We start from the raw sequence: 24,265 nt of genomic DNA, 5'->3' as shown, positions 1-24,265 counted from the left end.
ATTGAATTATATTTCCATCTGTCAGATTGTCGAAGAAAACAAAATGGACATTTCATTAGTTTAGCCAGGATAGTAAATTTGTTTACCCTACTTTGCTCATCTAATGAAAATTGGACCTCGGATTAAACAACGCCGTGATGGACATTTGACTGACATTATCTTTAAAAGATCAAATATTATTTAAAATGATATAAAAATATCCGTTTTATGTAAAGTAAAATTAGTTTTATATTTTGAGTTTAAAGTTCATTAATTCAATTACTCTTATTAAATGACCCTTTACTTATCTACTCTGTTGTGTCAATCAAATATTTTTCTGTCCCAAAATGAGTTTGTTGTAACTCCTGGGAGTACAAAAAAAATAATTTTGTATGATTTAATAAAAAAAAAAAAAAATATATTTCCGCGTACACAATAAAATTTTAGAGAAATTAACAGATTGCTTTTTTTTAACCTTACATTTATGTTATGATTATATTTTTTCCATCGTGCAACATTACGCGGCGACATCACGAATGCGCGCGGTAAAAGTGGGGCATAGTGGGGAGATTTTTGGACTCAGTCTGATGTATTCAATTGATTCTACGCTCCTTTTGGACTATTCTTAATTCTATGGCTTGTACATTACCTTCAGTCATATTCATCCATATCAGCTGAGATCCGTTCCCAATGCCGGCACTCGTCCCGTTCAATCTCCCCTTCTTCTTGACCTCGGTTGTCACGTTAGCCCTTGGCGCGTCATCGGGCGCGGCCGTCACCGACGGGGCGGTGCTGTTGGCGGTGACGTTCGCCGTGACGTTGCTCGGCCCGGTGACGTACGTCAGCGGCACGTACCAGCGGTAGCGATACTTGTCGCGGGACTTCTCCTTTTTGGGGGGGTCTTTGGGGGGCGCGGCGGTTGTGGGCTTGTCCACGTCGGGCCTCTCTGACACTCCTGGAAGAGAGAAAGTTGCGCAGCTATAAATATTATAATGAATTTAGATATTTTTCATTTTAGAATTTAGCGTCAACTATGAGGTCTTTATCTTCCCATCATAATGGAGGCCCAGTTGTATTCATTTCAGTCGCTAGGAGCGCTGCGGACGCAATAGTTAGCACCACGCGATCTGTAGTATATATTATACCAACGTTCTCAGAAAAACGCTCATAATACAAGTGAGGTTGACTCGACAAAATTCGTGCTAACGCGTACTTTACAAATTTGATATTCTCATTGCTCTCAAATTATTCGGTTGTATTCGAGCGCATCGCTAATTACCATTGACTGGAGTAGGAGAAGTAGTATTGTCCTGAAGAAGAAACACCGTGTCCCTGTCTTCCGGTTCCCCCAAGCCACCCAGAGATAACTCTATATCCAGCAGCGAAGGAAGAAGACTCATATTGGTCTGAGGAAGTTCGGCGGAGAGTAGGAACCTGCAAAATAAAAACGCAAATCACATGCATAGAATTATAATACTTATACTAGAAGGCGGGTAGAATCAAGTTTTGCATACATCGAACTGTCTCCAAAAGTCCGGAATCCCGCCTGCGCGCATGCGTGAAGTGAACGCGTAATGTTGCCAAACCGCGAACATTATACTATCATAACACAAATGCAAGATAATTTTGTGTTATGTTATGTTATGTACTTTTATTATTTAATAGTTTAAATATTTAGTCAATTTTTATTTCTCAAAAAATATATTTGTTTATCAATATTTTGTTCTATAATGAAAATATTGTAAAGTAGGTACCTACAATATATTCATATACCACTGATTTTCTCAAATTGAACGGTTTGGGTAGATAGGAAGAACTTGCCTTAAGGCAATATATGCCCGCTCTTATATATGTATATAAACCGTTTAAATAAATAAATATAACACATCTCTACCAGGAATCGAACCCAGGACCTCAAGAATGGTATGCGAATATGCTAACCACTACAGAACGAGCCGGACGTATCTCCCCTTGATTCCCTCATTCAGGATATTGATTTTTGTTTTTACACCCGTCCAGGGTTCCGGCTGTATTCCACACACAGAACTGTGTTCTTCATCTGTCTGGACACGGAGAATTGTCGACAATACAATACAAAATGAATGGAAAATAAATACCTTTCTTGTTTGACGGTTATCAACTCGTTATCTCTGGAGAGAGTGAGAAGTGGATAGCCCGCCTGCTCCGTCCAGCTTTCCATGACTACCTAGAAATAAAAATAGATGAAATGATTACCCAAACCGTTACGCCGTTACGCATAGGGGTAAGCAGAGAGGATAGAATGCCACCTCACCTCTATAGATTCATACTAGTGATGAAGCGGATAGTGGTTTGGCCGGATACCGGATAGCCGGATACCCGGCAAGCAGTGGCGTCTTTGATACCAAATTTCTAGTGAAGCTCAGATTTTAAGGATAAGTATAATGTATCGGACATCGCCGCGCGTGCACTAATGGGACATACAACAAGCGAATGGAACAAGCGCCAAGCATTAGACATCGACACCAAGCCGAGCGGCCCTTTTGCGGGCTCCCAGGCGAAGATGGTAGCAGCACGGAAAAAATAGTTGAAATGAGCACGGAGAGGCCGCGACTGAAGCTTTCCGAGTGGCCGCCAGGGCGACGAATGGCGCTCGGACGAGAGTGTACGATGTCAGTGTTTTTATAGTAAAATTTAAATGTCGGGTTTTCATGCTTATTTTCGGCCAGGAGTCTCGATTTGTAATCTAACTAGCTGCCCCTTAAATAAAGACGGTAAATTATGTCACTCGCAGAGGCAGAAGTTAGAATATCGAGACCCTAGCCACATATTTGTATCGGATTGCGGGGAATCAGACCCTGTCCAATCCCATTGAAACTTATGTCATTCTTTTTATCAGTATGTAGGATCTTTCCCTGTATCCTTTATACATTAATTAAGATACGGGGAAGAGGCCCACATACTCGTTTCCTATGTGAAACTTATCCCGGGGGAATTATCGGACCTCCTAAGTATGAGAGTAAAAACAATATATAAAATTGTCCAGCCAATGGGAGAGCGTGCTACGATGTAAGCCGGGAAAGTCCGACCCCTTCTCGCTCTCCCTTGCGGCCTATGTATGCTGTCTCGTACCGTGCCCGACCGTGACACGGTACAAATTTGTTGATAAAACCTCTGTCGTTTTTATGAATAAAGGTGTGTATAAATCAAGACTCTGCGATTGAATCTACGCCCTCTCCGCCTTCGATGTCGCCGCCTGCCCCTTTGAAGAATATCGCCGCAGACTCAGCTTGAAGAAAGTTATCTCACCCGAGATAGCCGGTCAAATAGCAGCTGCAGAATCACCCCTGTCTACAGTTCAACTGTATGCACGGCGAGGTGTCGTGTATATATAATATGCGTAAATTTTAAGTAAATAACACATTACGGACCATGTTTGTAGGCATCTTTGAGCATTTTTATATTATTGATTGATTTGGTGTTTATTTTGTAGAACTCCATATTTAAACTTATAATATTAGAAATCAAACACTGATTTAAGTCAACTGAGCACTATTTTATTAATACAAATATAAAAACCAAAACTTCGTGACAATTGTTTCGCCTTGTTAGGGCATTTTCAAACGAATGTGAATATTAGATGGATGCTCTTTCTTAACTAGATATTCAGAACACATAAGATCCTTTAAAAATAAAAAAAACAAGATTCTCAATTTGCCAATCACTTAATTGAAAATAATCATAAAATTCAACTAACTAACTAACTAACTAACCATCACGCCATTTCCCCGGAGGGGTAGGCAGAGAGGATAGAACGCCACACCACTCTGTCCTGGCACACTTCCTTTGCTTCCTTCACATTCATACATCTTCTCATGCACGCACGTCGATTATTCCGACTTTTCACATGACCACTTTCAAGAATTTGTTGTACTTGATCATGCCATGTCTTTCTCGGCCTTCCTCGACTTCTACAACCAGACACATTCGCATCATAAATCTTTTTAGCCGTTCTTTCATCATTCATTCGCTCCACATGACCGAACCATCGCAAAAGACCTTTCTTAATTTTGTCGATAATGCTTAACTCAGCCTTGCATTCTGCTCTAATTTCGACATTAGGGCACCTATCATCCATTGTTTTTCCGCACATTCGCCTGAGGGATCGCATTTCAACAGCATTCAGTCTACTTTCGTCCCTTTTTTTCCAACTCCATGCTTCGCTTCCATACATTAGGGTTGGTACCAGAACTCCATTATGAACTGCTAATTTAGCCTCTTGCGATAGACACTTATTTGCTACGACAGACATAAAATTCATATCTCAAATAAACCATTTCCATTACATGTTGAAAGCAAGGGACGTCAACTTAATATACTTGAACAATTGGAAATTAATAAATATCTAAATAATCCTAATTTTAAAATAATAAATGAACAAACCAACCTAATATCTTCACCACTATTAAACATATTTAAATAGACTGTTATTTTTCACTTTGTTCCTTTTTGTGCACGCTTATATGACGCGTAATTAATAGGTGAATCATGTTACACTTGCATTTACATATTTTGATAAGAAATTCTTAAAAATAGAAATATTGTATAATAATACTTTATTTAAATTTCCTCATAATATTTCAATCATGTTTTAAAATTAAAATGAACAGCAACCTATTATTATAATATTATTGATATTTTTTCGACACCAATTATCTAAAGTTACGAAACTATAAAGCTTCATTAATTATTTCACAATACATACTTGTATGTCAACAAATACTTACTTTGTTATATTTTTCCCGAAATTCAAATATAAATACCTAAATTCCCCATTACCTACTAAACACTTAGCCTCGCCCTTAACCATTGGTTTTTCCCTCAATTATGATTAATGTACATGCTATAGTTAGGATTTTTTTTTTCTACTTTAGTACCTTGAATTATGTATATAACTATATAAGAACATTCAATCCATTTGATCTTCACATTCGTTTGAAAATGCCCTAACAAGGCGAAACAATGAGGAATTCCACTGTTTTCTAATTTATTTTTTTCTATTAGCGTACTATTTGACTTAGCAAAAATATTTATATTTTTTGTGCGTTATTTACAAAGATATGATTTTTTAAAGTGACATTTATCAAATACCGCGCCAAATGACTGTAATCAGTGCATCACTTTTCAGTAGTGACGTCATGAAACGGTTGGCGTTCTTACTTTCACTGACCTGACAAGAATCTATGGAATATTGCTTTGATTACTTCATTTAGTTGATCGTAATTTGCTCATTTCTATGTTATGGTTGTTTTTACGAACGTTTCGATTTAGAAAAACCTAGAAAGTTGACATAATCTCCGGTTGAAATATCAAATTATACAAATTATACTCTTTTTTTTCTATGGTCAAAACGTTCCTTACAAAGTGCGGGGGCTTTAAAGCGGAAACCGGAAATACTACACGTAGATATAAGGAGTGACGTCATTATTTACGATTTTAAAATGAATACTATTTTTTACATTTTTTATTTATTTTTGTGTGTTTTTGAGATATTTCATCCTACTCCAAAATTTTTAAATATTCACGTGTACACGAAAACATTTTTTAAATTTAATTTCGGGTTGGGCTGGAATTCCTCATTGTGACGAAGTTTTTGTTTTTATATTTTTTTGTATTTGTAAAAATAAAATAAAGTGTTCAGTAGACTCAAATCAGTGTTTGATTTCTAATATTATAAGTTTCATTTTTATTTGGTTGCTATTTATTTTTTCTTCATAATGTGTTGATATAATGCGAATTAAAATACATATTAGGCTCTGGTGAACAGCAATGAATTCTTAGTGAGCCTCAGCCTCACTTGCTTCATATGCTCCTTCGTCTCTGCCGGCAAGTCCTTAAGTCAAATAGCCGTATATCCGGCCCATTGTCCAAAAAAATAACAAAATCACCCCGATACTTAAATTTCATAATCATTCCGTGTCCACTCCCTAGATGGAGCATATGGTATCTACAAATAGCCTCCATGAATCCCTTTCAGCTGTCAACTGCTTTGCGTCCTCCCAAATCAGGTTCTCGTCCCGAAGTTCTGACATAAACTGCCGACGAACAGTCATCAGTGGATTTCCAGGACGTCGAGGACCCAATGTTTTGTAAAGTAGGCAAGCGTGGTTAAGGCTCTTAGGAGGCATACGCAGTATTCCATATTATTAAAGGCCAACAAAATATATCATAGAAAAAAAGAGTTCATGTCTTTATTTTGTATCCAGGATAGTGCGTGTTTTTTAAAAGATGGAAATTTTTTTAAAAAGACGGAGGCGGTTTCTGCACGAGGAAAAATGTTCGACTGAGCGCCGAGAAACCCTTAAGCTAGGGTTTCCTAGGACAGCGGTGCCCGTATCTTAACGGCCGTAGTGAACGGTGATGCGGTATACAGCAGTTGTAACGGGGACTAGAGAGTGGTTTCCTAGGAAAACGGTGTTATCAACACCATTTAACACCGTTTTCCTAGGAAATCATTTTCTAGTCACTGTTACGACGGCTGTCCACCGCATCACCGTTCACTACGGCCATTAAGATACGGGCACCGCTGTCCTAGGAAACCCTAGCTTTAGACCTCGATGGCAGCTGAAGCTTTGCGAATCGTCGCTGGGGTGCACGCGGCGCTTCAATCAGAGCGGCCGGCACCGGTGCTTTTACAAACTTTTCTATATGTAAGTTTTCTTGCTTATTTCGGCTAAGAGTCTCGATTTTTGTAATCTAATAAGCCGCTCCTTTAATAAAGACGGTTAATTATGTCACTTGCGGAGGCAGACGTTAGAATATCGAGACTCTAGCCATAAATATGTATAGGATTATGAGGTACTAGGCCTCACTGAATCCCACTAAAACGTGTGTCACCTTTTTAATCGGTATTTAGGATCTTTTCCCGTGTTATTTATGTATTAATTGGGACACGGGGATGATGCCTGCATACTTCATTTTTATGTAAAATGTATACCGAGGGTGTTATATGAATTTAAAAGTACTGATGTAAAAATAAAATATAAAAATTACAAGGCAATGAGAGAGCGTCCTACGCGTTAATCCGGGGCAGCCCGACCCCCTCTCGCTCTCTTCTGCGGCTTATGTATGCTGTCCCGCACCCTGTCCGACAGCGACACGGTGCCAATAATTTTAATTCAAATTCAAATTCACTGCCATACTCCCTCATGTAGAGATACCTCAGAATTTTTTTCTGAACCCTCTCCAACATGAGGGAGTATCTCGCTTCGTGCGGACTCCATATCACCGATGCACTCTCAAGCCTCGAGCGAACCAACGAGTCGTACAAAATTCTGAGTGTACGGGGATTCCCAAAAACCCTTCCAGTTCGGAGAATAAAACCCAACATCCTGAGTGCAAGGTCACATGTTCTCTCGATGTGAGCATGAAAAGTCAATCTGCTTTCATAGATTACCCCAAGATCCTTAATTGTTGAAACACGGATGAGTTGGTGGCCAGCCATTGCGTATCTGTGATATACAGTGCGCAATGCTCTAGTGAAAGATACAATTACGCATTTTGAAATACATTTGATTGATATTACTCCAATCTAGGATATTGTTTATATCGGACTGAAGGCGCAAACAGTCGATTGGGTTTTTAATCTCAAGGAATAATTTCAAGTCATCTGCAAATAAATGAAATCGCGAGAAGTTTATAACCTTCGCGATATCATTTATGAAGATGGTAAAGAGGAGAGGACCAAGGTTTGAACCTTGCGGTACTCCGGAATAAATTGAAAATGGTTCCGATTGAAATATTCCGTATGAAGTAAACTGTTTTCTCTTCTTTACGTAGATAATGAAAAACATCACTAACTGAGGAAAGAAACCAAATTTTATTAATTTAACTAAGAGAATATCGTGATTAACAGTGTCAAATGCCTTAGAGAAATCATTATAAGAGCAGTCAACTTGATGACCGTTATCTAATGCTCTTAATAAAACCTATGTGTTTTTTATGAATAAAGTTGTGTATAAATAAAAACTAAGCGTGTTTTATTGGAAGTACGCCCTCTCCGCCTTCGACTCCGCCGCCCGCCCTTCTCGGTGGATATCACCGCCGACCAGCCAGGGAAATCTGTCACATCCGAGATAGCCGGACTACAGCAGCTACAGAGCCACCCCTATCTACAGTTCAACTATACACAAGGCGAGGTGTCGTGTATACTTTGATTAAGATTTCAGATAAACTTGTGTATTACTTTTGATATTTAAGTAATTTTACGTGATGCAGGTATAGAATTAACTAGTTTTTTTTCGCTTACCTGTAGGTCTGCCCTCGCCCGGCGGCCCAGGAGGCGCCAGAGGTCGCGGGGGTCGGCGGCCGAGCGCGCGTACTGCGACAGGAAGTCCCTCAGGGCCGCGCGCGCCCCCGTGCCCGCCGCAGACCACGCCATGCCCACCAGGGCCGCGCCCTGCGAGTAACATAGCAAGGTGAGTGCGCGTTTTTTGCTTAGCAAATTTTTTTGGTATCCTTTATAAATAAATGGATCTCACAGATCAATAGCGACTAGACCGTTTATGCGATTCTATGTTGGCTATCAACAGAGTTCTAAGCAACTTGTTATACTGTCTACTAAAGTAGTAAAAAAATGAAACAGTTGTTTTTCCAAAACAGCTAAAGCAGCTTAAAAAAAAAACAGTTGGTGTAGAGAAAATTTAACTGCTTCAAGAAACTGTTTCTAAAAATAATACTTTAAAGAAGCGTGAGAAAAATCGTGGCCTTTTACCCTAGGAAAACGAAAAACTAGTCAGGAGATGTAAAACGGTTTTATCTTAAAAGACTATGGTAAATAGTTCCTTTGCGCGCGGTGATGTACCATAATGTGAGCAAAAGACAGAATATTACACAAAAAGACACATAATTGTCAAATAATTATTTTTTCATAATTTATAAAAATGTATATATAATTTAGCCCTGTTATAGCAAAATAAATAAAAAAATCATAAATCATCATTCCTTTTCCGCACTTATGGTGCATAGAGCTTTGCATCGGTACACCAATCGCAGCATATTTTTGTTTCATGAAGGTAAGATTATCAGTCTTACGCTTTAGGTACCAGTCCAGGGACTTTGAAATATTCTCGTGTAAAAACAACCTTTTAAATAATATTTCATAAATATTTCAAAATCATAAATACGTCGATCATTTTACGTGCGTACATGCTCAATAACCGACCAATTTTTTTTTCACAAACACCGGCCACAGAACAGCGTCTCTGTCTTTCTTGCTATGAATTCTATCTTCGTGCTCTCTCTTATACATTTTTAATGCTGATTGGCGTCACGTTCATTCTTCGCATAGCAAGGATAAATATTTTTTATACGAAAATCCAGCGTAGTGCAAATTTTTGAGGATTATAAAAAAATTACATAATCATTTTAAAAAATAAGAGAGATATATCAAGTCTTGTGTCTTATGTCGACTAGTGTGACATTATTTAAAAAAATAAGAGAGATATATCAAGTCTTGTGTCTTATGTCGACTAGTGTGACATTACAGCCACACAAGAGTTAATAACAGGATTTTCGTTTTATTTGAGAAGTCGCGGCCATAAGCGGACAGCCATATATTATTTTAGCAACTGATCAGTTTTTCGTAACAAGAAACAGCTTAATCAATTTTTGTAAAACTGTTTGAGAAAATTCTCGTGCCAGATTTTTTAAACACGCTACTTTAAACTGTTATTTAGAAACAGTCTCAAAAAATATTTAGCGTACCTTGTGATATGATAATTCATCTTGCACAGCTTCTATATCTTCTGGGTCCTGGACACTCATGGATACAGGGTGAGCAGTGGGGAGAGCGTCCAACCTGGAAAATATCATCACACGTTTTATACATACGTCGACGTCAATGTGTTTTTTTCAATTTTATTTTATTTTATTGAAATAAACGGCACTTAGTGCCTTTTACATATTAGTTACAAATAAAATTAAATATACATACATGTAAGCATAAGTAATACAGAGCATTTAAAACAATATTATTAATTGACAAATTAAGAAAGTCTAAAAAAGATTAACTATATAAAAAAATTAAATATTACCAGTTATAGAATTATCGATAAAAATAAGATAATTTTGTATTAGAAATACTTTGAACCACTTTACAAAAAAAAAACTACGAAAAAAATTTTGAATAACATTAAAAAAAATAAAAAAATATGTGTATTATTATTTAAAACTAATACTTAGGTAAATAGTATATATTTATGTATACAAATATATAATGATGTAAAAAAAATGATGAAGAGAAATAGTTTGTACTTATAAATTAATTCAAGAAAAGAAATGAAAAATGAAAAAAAAAACCTTAAACCAGCCAATGACAGGTCATAAGCCCTGTAAATGCCTTGATTGCCATATTCCCTTATTTAAGGTATTCTCCATCCCTGTTGTAATTTGTTAATCTTAATGACCCCCGAGGGGGTGAAATCCAGTATTTTGTCAATGAACATTTGGACAAACTCAAATATTGTAATGAAACCAACTGGTCCAAGAAGTTTAAAAATTGAAAAATTGTTTTCAGGCGTTGCCTAGTATGTGAAATAATTCAGTCAGATGAATCTCTTCGCAACAATAAAGGTTTCAGCTCTTTGACTTCACTAAAATCAACAGATGGAAGAATTGAAGAAATATGGATGTTCAAACATAGGCAAAATGGTGAATGTTACACAGTGTGTAAAGTGGCCACTTAAACCAGCCAATGACAGGTCATAAGCCCTGTAAATGCCTTGACTACCATATTACCTAATTTAAGGTATTCTCCATCCCTGTTGTAATTTGTTAATAACTAATAAAGAACTTTAAAACAATTCTTAACAATAGTAACAAACAGTTAGCTAGAACTATTACCAATGAAATAAAGAAGAAGAGCCGTTCTATATGTACTAAATTTCATGTGAAATGAGTCACTAACGTCGCGGTGCTCATTGCCTAGTGTGTGAAGTCTATTGACGACTGCATTTTTAGCATATGATGTCGAAGTATTGTTGCCACAGTATTGGTAGGTTTGCCGAGCTTGTCATTTTCGGTACATTAAAATTAATTAGTGATAAAATTGCGGGGGTGTCAAACATAGAGTGGATTATTTTACATAAATTTAATAAATCAGTTATAAATCTCCTATCGCTTAGTCTTAATAATTCCAAAATAAACAGTAAAAAATTATAATTTAAAAATTCAATACCAACACCTAATTTAAAATTAATAAATCGTAAAAACTTATTTTGGACCTTCTCAATACAATATTGGTGCCTAGAATAATGAGGAGCCCAGATTGTAGAGTTGTACTGCAAAATGCGTCTTACAAGTGACGTGTACATTATTTTAAGTGCACCAATATCTTTGAAACCTTCAGTGGTTCTGATTATGAAACCCAACATTCTTGAAGACCTATTACTAATGCTATTAATATGACCAATAAATGATGATTTGGTATCGAAAATAACACCTAAATCACGTATTTCGGAAACGGATACAAGCTCAGAATTGCCAATAGAATAATTAAACATTATTGGAAACTCATTCCCGTGAAATCTCATGATTTGGCATTTCTTTACATTTAGTTGGGGTTTATTTGTTGAGCACTATAAAAATAGTTTATTTAAGTTATGTTGGATAGTAATACAATCATCAATAGTGTTAATTACTCTGAAAATTTTCATGTCGTCAGCAAACAACAAAACTTCGACACCATTAAATATGTCAACAATATCGTTGATAAAAATGTCAAAAAGCATCGGACCCAAATGGGATCCTTGCGGGACTCCACTAGTCCCCTCAACGGTACTGGATGTGGTGTCACAAATTTTTTACTGCCAATGACCTACCGGTTAGGTAAGTCTGAAACCATTTTAAAATCGATCCACAGAAACCCAACTTGGATGATAGTCTTGTCAATGATGGTCTTGTCTGAGGTACATACAGAGACGGCATGCTTAACTTCTGTAATATCTCTATCTACCTCGGTACGTTCTCCCGGCTTGTCATCTCGAAGACATGTGATCGAATCCAACCAACAAATGACCCCGAAAATTTAGTCCGTGTTACTGAATGAAATTTTAAAATTGTTCTCATTTATATTTTAAATTGGCTTCTGTAACAAAAAGTACCCACTTCAGAGCGATTATAAACTCCAATAAATCCCAATTCAAGCAAAAAATGCTTGCTTGAAAATGATTTTAATATGACTTTTGACAACTACCAAGACGGTATGCTTAAGAATCGTTTGTATTTATCTACCGAGCAATTGATTACAAAGTTGTCTCCTTTAATATCTCGGTTCAAACACTCAGGGAGGTAGTAAAACCACAATGTGACAAGAAATAAGTATTTGTTCCATCTGTCAATAGCATAGGCTTCTGTGATTAAATTTTGCGAGTTTTTTTTGAGTAAAAATGTTCTTAAAAGAAACAAATTTCGATTTTTTCGAAATTCCAAACCTTTCTGATCCTATTAATATTTTTATTTTTATTTGGATAAAACTACTAACGGTGCCATGATTTACAAAAAGTATTAATTATTTACACTTATTTGTTTATAAATTTGTATAAACCACTTAATTTTTTTAACTACACTTCGACCGGTTTCGAGGTTACTACCTCATCGTCAGGAATTTAACTAACTTATAATTACACGCGTTGCTATTTATATAATAAAATATTGTATGAAAGTGACAGAAAATTGAAAGAAAGAATTTTGAATTTTTCGTAGAATTTTGTACATTAATTCATTTTCTAATAATATAGCACAAACTTAATCTAACAATATTAGGCCAGCTTTTTATACTGATAATAACATAGGTAAAGTAAACAAATTGTAAAGATAAGGATGATAAATTAAATCATTCGGGAATTTATAAATTAAATTGTTGAAATTGCCCAAATTTCTATTTTGGAAAAACTTCACGTAAATTCAAAGTTAGAATCAAAGAACATATAAGATGTCTGAGCGATAATAATTTTTCGGAATTCGCAAATCATCTTATATCCGAAAACCATGAATTTAATCAAGAAACGTGCGTAGAAAATTTGCATGTCAATAAAAGTGGTTTTCGTTTAGATAATTTAGAACGATTAGAAATTAGTAAAGCCATTAATCAAAAACTTCAAATAATAAATAATCAATTAAATTCAACTTCGAGTCCTCTTTTAAAACTATTCCCGTTATGATTTTTTTAAATCTTCTTTCTCACTCTTTCTTTCAATTTTCCGTCTTTTTCATACAATATTTTATTATATAAATAGCAACGCATGAGGAAGTTAGTGGTTTTTTTATTTCTTTTTATTTGTTAATAGACTGTTAAACTAAGTCAAAATTTTTTTTTTTTAATTTTTATATATCGCATTATCGGCGCTACGATTTTTCAAAGTTTTGTATTTCTGAAATAACTCCGCGTGTAACGTCAGAGGTTCATTTCCGCTTATTCTCATTCAGTTCTTCCCATTGGTCCAGAAGCGACAAGCAGACCGGAAATCTTCCAAAGCTCTCAGATCATAGGTTGATTCACATGAACCAGTGACGTCATTTAAAGTAGTGCGTTTTTATCAAAATATTTATTTTTATTTTTTCTGTACATTTTCAAGAAACTTTGGGGTACAATTTAATGCTTTAATTTTTACCCCGCGTAAGAAAACATTTTTTGTATCCAATTTCCCGTAGGGCTGAAGTTCCTCATTATAAGTTAGTTAAATTCCTGACGATGAGGTAGTAACCTCGAAACCGGTCGAAGTGTAATTAAAAAAATTAAGTGGTTTATACAAATTTATAAACAAATAAGTGTAAAATGTCATACCACAAAGTGAAAAATGTTTTTGATAACAATAATATATTAATTATTTGTTTGTTTTTCTATAAATTAAGTTATCGTAAATTATTACGAATACAATGAAAGCATCCACCCCTTTCCCGAAACTGTTCATAAAGACTCGAGTCTTTCTTCAGTTTCGCATATCAATATCAATTTTTTTTAAACTAATTAAGCGAAAATTTAATATTTCTTTAAAATCAAACGGCGAAAATAACAAAACAAATAAACTTTAGAAACTTTCATTGTACCCCTCACTGCGGTATTGTCAGTTTGTGATCAATCAAATACACATGGTCAGCACAATCGCCTTTTTCTAATTTCCCAGTATTACTGTGGAGGAATACAGAGTTAGTTCCAAATTGAGACCGCGGCCGCGCGCTCCAGATCCCGCCTCGGAAAGGAAGAAGAACGTAGTAATACAAACAAATCAATCAACGACACGAACCCAAATACATATAGGAAACATTAGAATAATTTGCCCAATACAACATGCGCTCAAGCAACAGGAGAAAAACAGTACGCATCTTTACCAAATCACAGAGAAACATCAAATTATCGAGACACTACCGGCAAAATCCTAACACAGATCCTAACATGATCCCTATCGAACTCAGGCGAAATGACTTTTCGTCATAGTACTGAATTCCTCGCAAAAAACATTTTCCTAATACCAACAGTAGAAACAATCCTATGCAAAGACCTTAATCGTCCTAACAATCTCTCAGACCTTGAAGCAGACGAAACGGGTCCTAGAGCATGGTCGGCGCGTGGTTCTCTCGAGTCAGTCTACTATTTAGATTTGTAATTTACCATTTCCCTTCTATGGGACAAGAACAACACAGACGGACAAGAGTTCAGTTCAGACAACCAATGCTAGTGTGTATCCTTTTATCTTAAACTGATTTAGTACTCATGTTCACGAATGTCATTGTTACGAATAGTCAAACATAATGGTAAGCTGCGCATAATCGCTTATACAGACGGGTCACCCATCGGGTTTGACGGTGATAAAGACGAAACACCTTGCAGATTAAATTCTCTACAAGTCTACAGACATTCGGACACACTAAAGTGTTTCTTACGCAAGGGCTGGTACGGTGTGTTCCAGAAGCAGAGAGTCGTCCATAGGGGAAGTCGGGGCGTGCTGGAGCAGAGCCACCAGTCCCTCGGTCAACCAGCGAGAGCCCCACCACTTGGGCGTTACCAAACCACCGAGCCACTGAAATCAAAATTTCTTTATTAATTTATTTAAACTTTTACATTGTTTGTATTCTTTTTTTATACAGAATAATGTTCCCTCACTGGGGTGTCCCGTGCCGAGGGAAACATTTTACAAAAATGTGAAACATGCCTAAGATAATAATATTTAACAAAGTTATGAAATAAATTTAACAAAGTAAAAAAAAATAAAAATAAGAACAATAAAAAAAACGTAATGAAACCAATTAACCTAATAATAATTAACATAATAAACAAAATAAAAAACAAAAATATTCATAAAAAACATAACCAATTTATATAGACTAATTAATAAAATTCATAAACAGTACACACATTTTACATATTTGGCTTGATCCACTCATCGATCCGTGCGCAACCCACCTCCACTATCCATTTCTTAATAGCAATTTTATATTGTGAAAACTTACTAATTGTCCTTATGGATAATGGAAGTAGATTGTACACTTTAACCGAGTAGTAGGTCAATCCTCTTTGACCGAAGGTTGTATTTATTTTGTCATATTTTTGCAGTATCAGGGTGGAATATCTAGTAACTATTGTATTTGTATCGGAAGGTAGAAAATAATGTTTACGTGCGTATAGTAACAAAGCTTTTGCATAAAGTTGTTTTATAGAATTTACATCAAGATTTTCAAATATATCTATTGGTAATTTTCCAATTTTGTTGGATTGTTATAATTTTCCAATTTTGTTGGATTGTTGGAATTTTCCATTTTTGTTAAATTGTTAGATTGATGGAATTTTCCAATTCTGTTGGATTGTTGGAATTTTCCAATTTTGTTGGAATGTTGGAATTTTCAATTTTTGTTAGATTGTTAGATTGATGGAATTTTACAATTCTGTTGGATTGTTGGAATTTCCCAATTTTGTTGGATTGTTGGAATTTTCCAATTTTGTTAGATTGATGGAATTTTCCAATTCTGTTGGATTGTTGGAATTTTCCATTTTGTTAGATTGATGGAATTTTCCAATTCTGTTGGATTGTTGGAATTTTCCATTTTGTTAGATTGATGGAATTTTCCAATTCTGTTGGATTGTTGGAATTTTCCATTTTTGTTAGATTGTTAGATTGATGGAATTTTCCAATTCTGTTGGATTGTTGGAATTTTCCATTTTGTTAGATTGATGGAATTTCACAATTCTGTTGGATTGTTGGAATTTTCCATTTTTGTTAGATTGATGGAATTTTCCAATTCTGTTGGATTGTTGGAATTTTCCAATTTTGTTAGATTGATGGAATTTTCCAATTCTGTTGGATTGTTGGAATTTTCCATTTTGTTAGATTGATGGAATTTTCCAATTCTGTTGGATTGTTGGAATTTTCCAATTTTGTTGGAATTTTGGAATTTTCCATTTTTGTTAAGATTGTTGGAATTTTCCAATTTTGTTGGATTGTAATAATTTTCCAATTTTGTTGGATTGTTGGAATTTTCCATTATTTATCTAACGATTGATGGAATTATCCAATTTTGTTAGATTGATGGAATTTTCCTTTTTTGTTGGATTGTTGGAAATTTCCAATTTTGTTAGATTGTTAGATTGTTGGAATTTTCCAATTCTATTGGATTGTTGGAATTTTCCAATTCTATTGGATTGTTGGAATTTTCCAATTCTGTTGGATTGTTGGAATTTTCCAATTTTGTTGGATTGTAATAATTTTCCAATTTTGTTGGATTGTTGGAATTTTCCATTATTTATCTAACGATTGATGGAATTATCCAATTTTGTTAGATTGATGGAATTTTCCATTTTTGTTGGATTGTTGGAATTTTCCAATTTTGTTGGATTGTAATAATTTTCCAATTTTGTTGGATTGTTGGAATTTTCCATTATTTATCTAACGATTGATGGAATTATCCAATTTTGTTGGATTGTAATAATTTTCCAATTTTGTTGGATTGTTGAAATTTTCCATTATTTATCTAACGATTGATGGAATTATCCAATTTTGTTAGATTGATGGAATTTTCCATTTTTGTTGGATTGTTGGAATTTTCCAATTTTGTTAGATTGGTAGATTGATGGAATTTTCCAATTCTGTTAGATTGTTGGAATTTTCCAATTCTATTGGATTGTTGGAATTTTCCAATTTTGTTGGATTGTTGGAATTTTCCATTTTTTTTAGATTGTTAGATTGATGGAATTTTCCCAATTTTGTAGGATTGTTGGAATTTTCCAATTTTGTTGGATTGTTGGAATTTTCCATTATTGTTAGATTGATGGAATTTTCCAATTCTGTTGGATTGTTGGAATTTTCCAATTTTGTTGGATAGTTGGATTGATGGAATTTTCCAATTAAGTTGGATTGTTTTCAGGCGTTGCCTAGTAGGTGATTTGGTTCAGCCGGATGAATCTCACCCACGTGATAAAGGTTTCACCTCTTTTACTTCACAAAAGATGAAAGAGTTGAGAAAATGTGGATGTTCAAACATGGGTAGAATGGTGAATGTTACACAGTGTGTAAAGTGGCCACTTAAACCAGCCAATGACAGGTCATAAGCCCTGTAAATGCCTAGACTTCCATATTCCCTTCTCAAAAATGTTTTCTCTCTCTGTTGAAATAAATTCAAATATAAATAACTCCCTAGGGAGGAAATCCAGCCAGTCTGCAAGCATTTGGACATACTCAAACATTGTTAATTTAAAAAATCACTAAGATAGACCGGATTGCCTTGAGGTAGTAATTATTATTTTTTTGGTCATAGCTTCATAGCCAAACAAACAAACCACCACGCCGTTTCTCCGTAGGGGTAGGCAGAAAGGATAGAACGCCATATCACTATATCTTGGCATACAGACCTCGCTTCCTCTACATGCATAGATTTTCTCATGCACGCACGCAGATTATTCCTACTTTTGACTTGTCCATCTTCAAGTATTTGATGGACTTAATCGTGCCATGTCTTTCTCGGCCTTCCTGCGTCCATCAACATTCGCATCGTAGATCCTTTTAGCCGTTCTTTCGTTGTCCATTCGCTCTACATGTCGAAACCAACGCAGCACCCCTTTCTTGATTCTGTGGATAATGCATGTCTCAGCCTTACATAGTTCACGGATCTCGACATTTGTGCAACTATCATACATCATTTGCCACACATTTTCCCGAGGGATCGCATTTCGACAGCATTTAACCTACTTTCATCATCATTTTTCCAATTCCATACTTCGCTCTAATACATTAGAGTTGGCACTAGAACTCCGTTGTGAACTGCTAGTTTAGCCTCCTGCGATAAATATTTGTTTGCCAAAGTAGATTTTAGTGCACCGTTCACCCTGTTCCCGGCACTCACCCTCCTTTCAATATCTTTCTCAGTCTTTCCATTCCTAGTAAACATACTTCCCAGATACACAAATTCTTCTACCTGATTCAGAATATCTCCGTTCAAACTGATCTCACATTTAGTTATATTTTTATCCCTTTCAAAAACCATCGCTGTGGATTTATCAACATTCATAAGATAATGGCTTTTCATGCATACATCGTAGACTTTTGTTACCAAGAATTGCAGGTCTACTTTGAAGAAGCACGGCATCATCCGCATACAGAAGACAGTTAACAGTAATACCACTCATTTTTGCTCAGATTCTTCAATCTTTCAGTTCTTTCATACAGTTATCGATGTATATGTTGAACAACCATGGTGACATTACACATCTACACACTTTTGGCCGTCAACCAGAGCTTGAATTTTTATAAATTTATTGATATTGTTTTAACTTTGCTGGAATTCCTCTCGTCCATGCGCTTTGTAGCTGCACGATGATTGGTTATCTAGCTTTCATATATCAACTTTAAAATACCTAAATTTTGTAAACGGGGTCTAGAATTCCAATCGTCTATGCGCTTAGTAGCTGCAAAGCGTGTTGTAATCTTACTCCTTTTTATTATTCATATTATTTTTTTACTTTTTTTTATACACTAAATTTATTTGTCAATTTTTAAAATGTGTAAATGGGGGCTAAATTTCTAACTGTCTATGCGCTCTGTAGCTGCAAGACGTCCTGTAATCTAGCTCCTATCTATTATAATTTTTGATTGATCTTAATTGAAAACGAGGAACTAGAATCCCAATCGTCCATGCGCTCTGTAGCTGCAAGACGTACTGGGATATTTATTTATTGTACAGCGCCCTTGAGGTAATTTTCACAAAAATGGCGCTTTATAAATTATCCAACTATATAACTATATATATTGAAGTTTTCGAAAAAGTTGATTTTTCGGAGTAAACCGGCTGTCATTTCGTATTTAAGTAAGAAAATCAGTCCAATTAAATGTTATTATGTGCATTAAATCTTATTAAATAAGCATCTAAGGGCGCGAGTTGCACTTTGTTTTGCAATAAATGGGTAGCATTGCTTTAATAGGCCATTATTTTCGTCAATATTAGCCAGGCGCTCGACGGGATTAGTTCCGCGGAGTGTAAACTTTTTCCATTTCGGTAGTTTTAAAGCGCGTTCGAATTTGTAATGTGATTAAGTTATTTCTTTACTAACGCAAAATAATTTTATCAACATAGATAATTAACAAAATGTTCTGACAGTGATAAACTTCAAACCTCGGTTGAGGGCCAAAAGTAGTATGGAATATTTTTTTTAATAATGTATACGTTCAATGTGATCCAAAATGCAACTTTTTAGACCCCTTTCAGTTTGATGTCTAAAAAAATAAAAAAAACCTCATACATCATCGACCCACTCTGGTGGGTATGGCCCTTTTCACACATGCCACGCCAATCCACCAGGCCCTGTGGTTTAAATGGCAGAAAAAAGGCAGAAAAGGGCCTATTGGTTTAAATGAGCAATATTGGTCTTGACTTAAATTTGACAAAATGCGGTTTGGCGTCTCAGATCGGCCGTGTCTTACAAAATAGAAACAAGTTTGACTGTTCTACCTGATGTGCCAGCAGCTTCTCGAGGGTCTCCTTATCAGGGAGTAGAGCTGTACCGATTCCTAACAATCCCCAACCTTCCGCCGTGTCTTCAAGGCCGTCCATTATCACCATATCTGGAATGAAACAATCATCAATTAATTATGTACATACACCCTTTAACCACAATATAAATATTAACATATTACAACAGGGATGAAGAACATTTAAGAGAAGGCAATAAAGAAGTCTAGGCATCTACAGGGCTTATGACCTGTCAATGGCTGGTTTAAGTGGCCACTTTACACACTGCGTAACATTCACCATTCTGCCTATATTTGAACATCTATATTCCTTCAATTCTTTCATCTGTTAATGTTTGTGAAGTTAAAGAGCTGAAACCTTTATTTATGCGGGTGAGATTCATCTAATTGAATTATTTATAAATAAAGGTTTCAGCTCTTTAACTTCACAAACATCAACAGATGAAAGAATTGAAGGAATATAGATGTTCAAATATAGAATGTTGTTCAAAACAGAGATGAAGAACATTTAAGAAATCTCTGTTGTAATATGTTAATATAAACAGCTCCCCAGGGCGTTGAATCCAGTCCTTGTCTACAAAAATTTGGACAAACTCAAAATATTGTTGATAAATTATCTGGTCCATGAAGAAGTATAGAAATTGAAAAAATAATATTTTCAGGCGTTGCCTAGTCTAGTATGTAGGTGAAATAATTCAATTAGATGAATCTCACCCGCATAAATAAAGGTTTCAGCTCTTTAACTTCACAAACATCAACAGATGAAATAATTGAAGGAATATAGATGTTCAAATATAGGCAGAATGGTGAATGTTACACAGTGTGTAAAGTGGCCACTTAAACCAGCCATTGACAGGTCATAAGCCCTGTAGATGCCTAGACTTCTTTATTGCCTTCTCTTAAATGTTCTTCATCTCTGTTGTAATATGTTAATATAAACAGCTCCCCAGGGAGTTGAATCCAGTCCTTGTCTAACTCAAAATATTGACAATATAAATAAGTTACGAGATCATTATTTTTTTAAAATCTTTTTAACTCTAGTGTGGCTAGATGTCACACTATAGTCCTTAAAATATAGCTTGATTAGAATGACAGTTGTCAGCAAAAGTGGCGACATAACTTTGTAGTAACGTCTAAGGAGTGATTTATATTGACACACGAAAAATCATTCGTATCTGGCGTGTTAATTTATTTTTTTAATACAATGCTTGACATATAAATCAACATAATTATATAAAAAATCAGCTATAAAAGTAAAAAAAAACTAAAACCAACCTAATTACTAACGACGTTCTTACAAGGTTACGTTATTTTGCAAAAATGTTAGAGATTGGACAAATCGATCGAATAAAAAAAATAATTATTTATTGGTTCATGAAAAAAAGTATTTAATGTTTTATTTTTTAGTAAATAATGAGGAATTCCACTGTTTTCTAATTTATTTATTTTCTATTAGCGTACTATTTAACTAAGCAAAAATATATTTTTTAAATTTTTTTTTGTTCGTTATTTACAAAGATAGGATTTTTTAAAGTTACATTTATCAAATACCGCGCCAAATGACTGTAATCAGTGTGTCACTTTTCAGTAGTGACGTCATGAAACGGTTGGCGTTCTTACTTTCACTGACCGCGGTAAGCTGTATTTCTCCAGCCAATAACAAAACTGACAAGAATCCATGGAATATTGGTTTGATTACTTCATTTAGTTGATCGTAATTTGCTCATTTCTATGTTATGGTTGTTTTTACGAACGTTTCGATTTAGAAAAACCTAGAAAGTTGACATAATCTCTGGTTAAAATGTCAACAAAGTATTATTTGCCGGACTTCAGGTCGTAGATCGTAATCGAATTATTCGCCGCCAAATCACCAATCACAAATTAAACTATTTTTTTTCTATGGTCAAAACGTTCCTTACAAGGTGCGGGGGCTTTAAAGCGGAAACCGGAAATACTACACGTAGATATAAGGAGTGACGTCATTATTTAGGATTTTAAAATGAATACTTTTTTTAACATTTTTTTTTTATTTTTGCGTGCGTTTTTGAGATATCTTATCATCCTACTTCAAAATTTAAAAATATTTACGTGTACACGAAAACATTTTTAAAATTTAATTCCGGGTTGGGCTGGAATTCCTCATTGTCTTAAACACTCTATAATAGGCTTGTTATTGCGTTTTTATATCAATTTTCGGAAACAGAGTTTCATGTTTGCATGAAAAAAATAATAAAATCGATTTGATCGGTACATGACCAGCGATCAGTGATTTCCCATCACCAGTGACATTAGTTTGGCAGCTGTCATTTTAATCAAGCTATATTTTAAGGACCATAGTCGACATAGGATACAAGACTTGATGTATTTCTTCTATTTTTTAAATGATAAAGTTGCATTTTATGTAATCTTCAAATGGACATTTTCACACCGGATTTGAAAAGTAAAATTTATAAACTATGCTGGATGTACATACAAAACATATTTATCCTTGCTACGCGAAGAATAAATGACCGCTAATTCGGCAACACATCTGTATAAGAGAGAGCACGAAGATACAACTCATAACAAGGAAGACAGAGACGCTGTTCTGTGGCGGGTGTTGTGTAAAACAGATTCAGTAGGCTAATGACAGAGATGGGGGACGCACGCGTGTAATATGAGCGGCGTATTTATAATTTTTAATTTATTTTGCTGTAACAGGGCTAAATTATATGTTTATTTGCATTAATTATTGAAAAGGAATTATTGACCAATATGTATCCATGTTTTTTTTTCAAAAGTTTGAACTTTAGGATATTTCGTATTTTACTAGTGGTAACACATGTAGGTGTTTGAACATCCACATCTCCTCAACTCTTCCATCTGTTGACTTTTGTGAAATAATTGAGCTGAAACCTTTATCATGCGGGTGAGATTCATCCGGCTGATCAAATTCTCCTACTGGGCAACGCCTGAAAACAAAAAAAAAACAGAGATGTGGATGTTCAAACAAAGGCAGAGTGGTGGTGTAAAGTGGCCACTGACAGGTCATAAGCCCTGTAAATGCCTAGACTCCCATATTCCCTTCTTAAAAATGTTTTTCTTCTCTGCTGCAACAATTTTAAATATGAACAACTCCCTAGGGAGAAAATCCAGCCAGTCGGCAAGTATTTGGACACATTTAAAACATTGTTGAAAATAAATTAATAAATTATGGAATAACTCTTACCTAATTTTGGTAGAGGGAATGAAATATTAAGAAAGGTTTCATATCGGTCAATTATTCCGACCGCTGCATCCAAGATGGCTCTGAAACAATATTTAATATTTCAATTAATTAACATTAACCCTTATACTGCTAAACAACGATATATCGTTGTTGTTAATCCCTATCATAAAGTTCTAACTAGACTGATGCTGACGTCATAATCCCCAAAAGGGTAAATGAATTCGGGAACTGCTTGTTGCACTTAACTGCCAGTGGTATAAAACATTTTCAAAACATAAAAATTACTTATTCGACGGCTTATTATTTAGTTTTGTACCTATTTCAGGCCTACGGAAAATTTAATACAAAAAATATTTTCTTACGCGCAGTAAAAATTTAAGTATTAAATTGTACAGCAAAGTTTCTTGAAAATGAATAAAAAATAATTAAAAATATTTTAATGAAAACGAACAACTTTGAACGACGTCACTTGTTCATATGAATCAACCAATGATAAGAGGGTTGTTTAAGATTTCCGGTTTGCTAATCGTCAATAAACCAATCAACAGAACTAACCGAGAAGAAGGGGAAGAGACCTTGCGACGTCACACGCGGATTAATGTCAGAAATACAAAACTTTAAAAGATCGTAGCGCTGATAATACGATACATAAAAATTGAAAAAAAAAGCTTCGTCTATTAATCATTTTATTTTTTTAAACCACTAAACATCCTCATTATAAACTTACTTATGATGTTTAAATTCACAGTGCTTTTAAGAAAAGAGAAACGACTAAACACAGGAAACTCCTAGTTAGTCGGGACCTGAAACAGTGAACTTTTTTACATTCCAGAAACAGTGAAATAAAAAATAAATCAATGTTAATAGTAAGATTTTTTATCACTTATATGACATCTGAGGAAAATAATTATATTCGGTGTTTTCCCCGCTATTAAACCCGATTCAGTGATTACGAAAATATTGATGTACTTCCGTAATGAATAACTAATTGAATACTTTACCTTTAATATAAAAGTTCTTATCTAGTGAGGTCCCTATATCACCGGAAAACCCCATAATTAAGAATATAAACAAATAAGTAAAGAGC

The 24,265-nt window shown here is 35.0% G+C and overlaps 1 protein-coding gene across 1 annotated transcript in view; it reads right to left on the bottom strand.

Annotated features, from left to right (window-relative positions):
• Positions 1–24,265, bottom strand: part of LOC148278835 (leucyl-cystinyl aminopeptidase) — a 71,498-nt gene that overhangs the window by 8,543 nt on the left and 38,690 nt on the right. The window contains exons 10-17 of the mRNA XM_088230807.1: positions 23,179–23,258; positions 19,951–20,063; positions 14,899–15,035; positions 9,724–9,817; positions 8,249–8,416; positions 2,097–2,185; positions 1,259–1,413; positions 629–934 (exon numbers count right to left, since the gene is read on the bottom strand). Coding sequence (XP_088086933.1) covers positions 629–934; positions 1,259–1,413; positions 2,097–2,185; positions 8,249–8,416; positions 9,724–9,817; positions 14,899–15,035; positions 19,951–20,063; positions 23,179–23,258 — 1,142 coding nt within the window. The remainder of the gene's footprint in view (positions 1–628; positions 935–1,258; positions 1,414–2,096; positions 2,186–8,248; positions 8,417–9,723; positions 9,818–14,898; positions 15,036–19,950; positions 20,064–23,178; positions 23,259–24,265) is intronic.

Source organism: Micrasema longulum, unplaced genomic scaffold (assembly GCF_059751315.1).
Source record: "Micrasema longulum isolate JH-2025_06_02 unplaced genomic scaffold, ASM5975131v1 h1tg000820l, whole genome shotgun sequence".
Classification (NCBI taxonomy): domain Eukaryota; kingdom Metazoa; phylum Arthropoda; class Insecta; order Trichoptera; family Brachycentridae; genus Micrasema; species Micrasema longulum.
The sequence above is the reverse complement of the archived record's forward strand: the minus strand, read 5'-3'. Positions and strand labels throughout refer to the sequence as shown.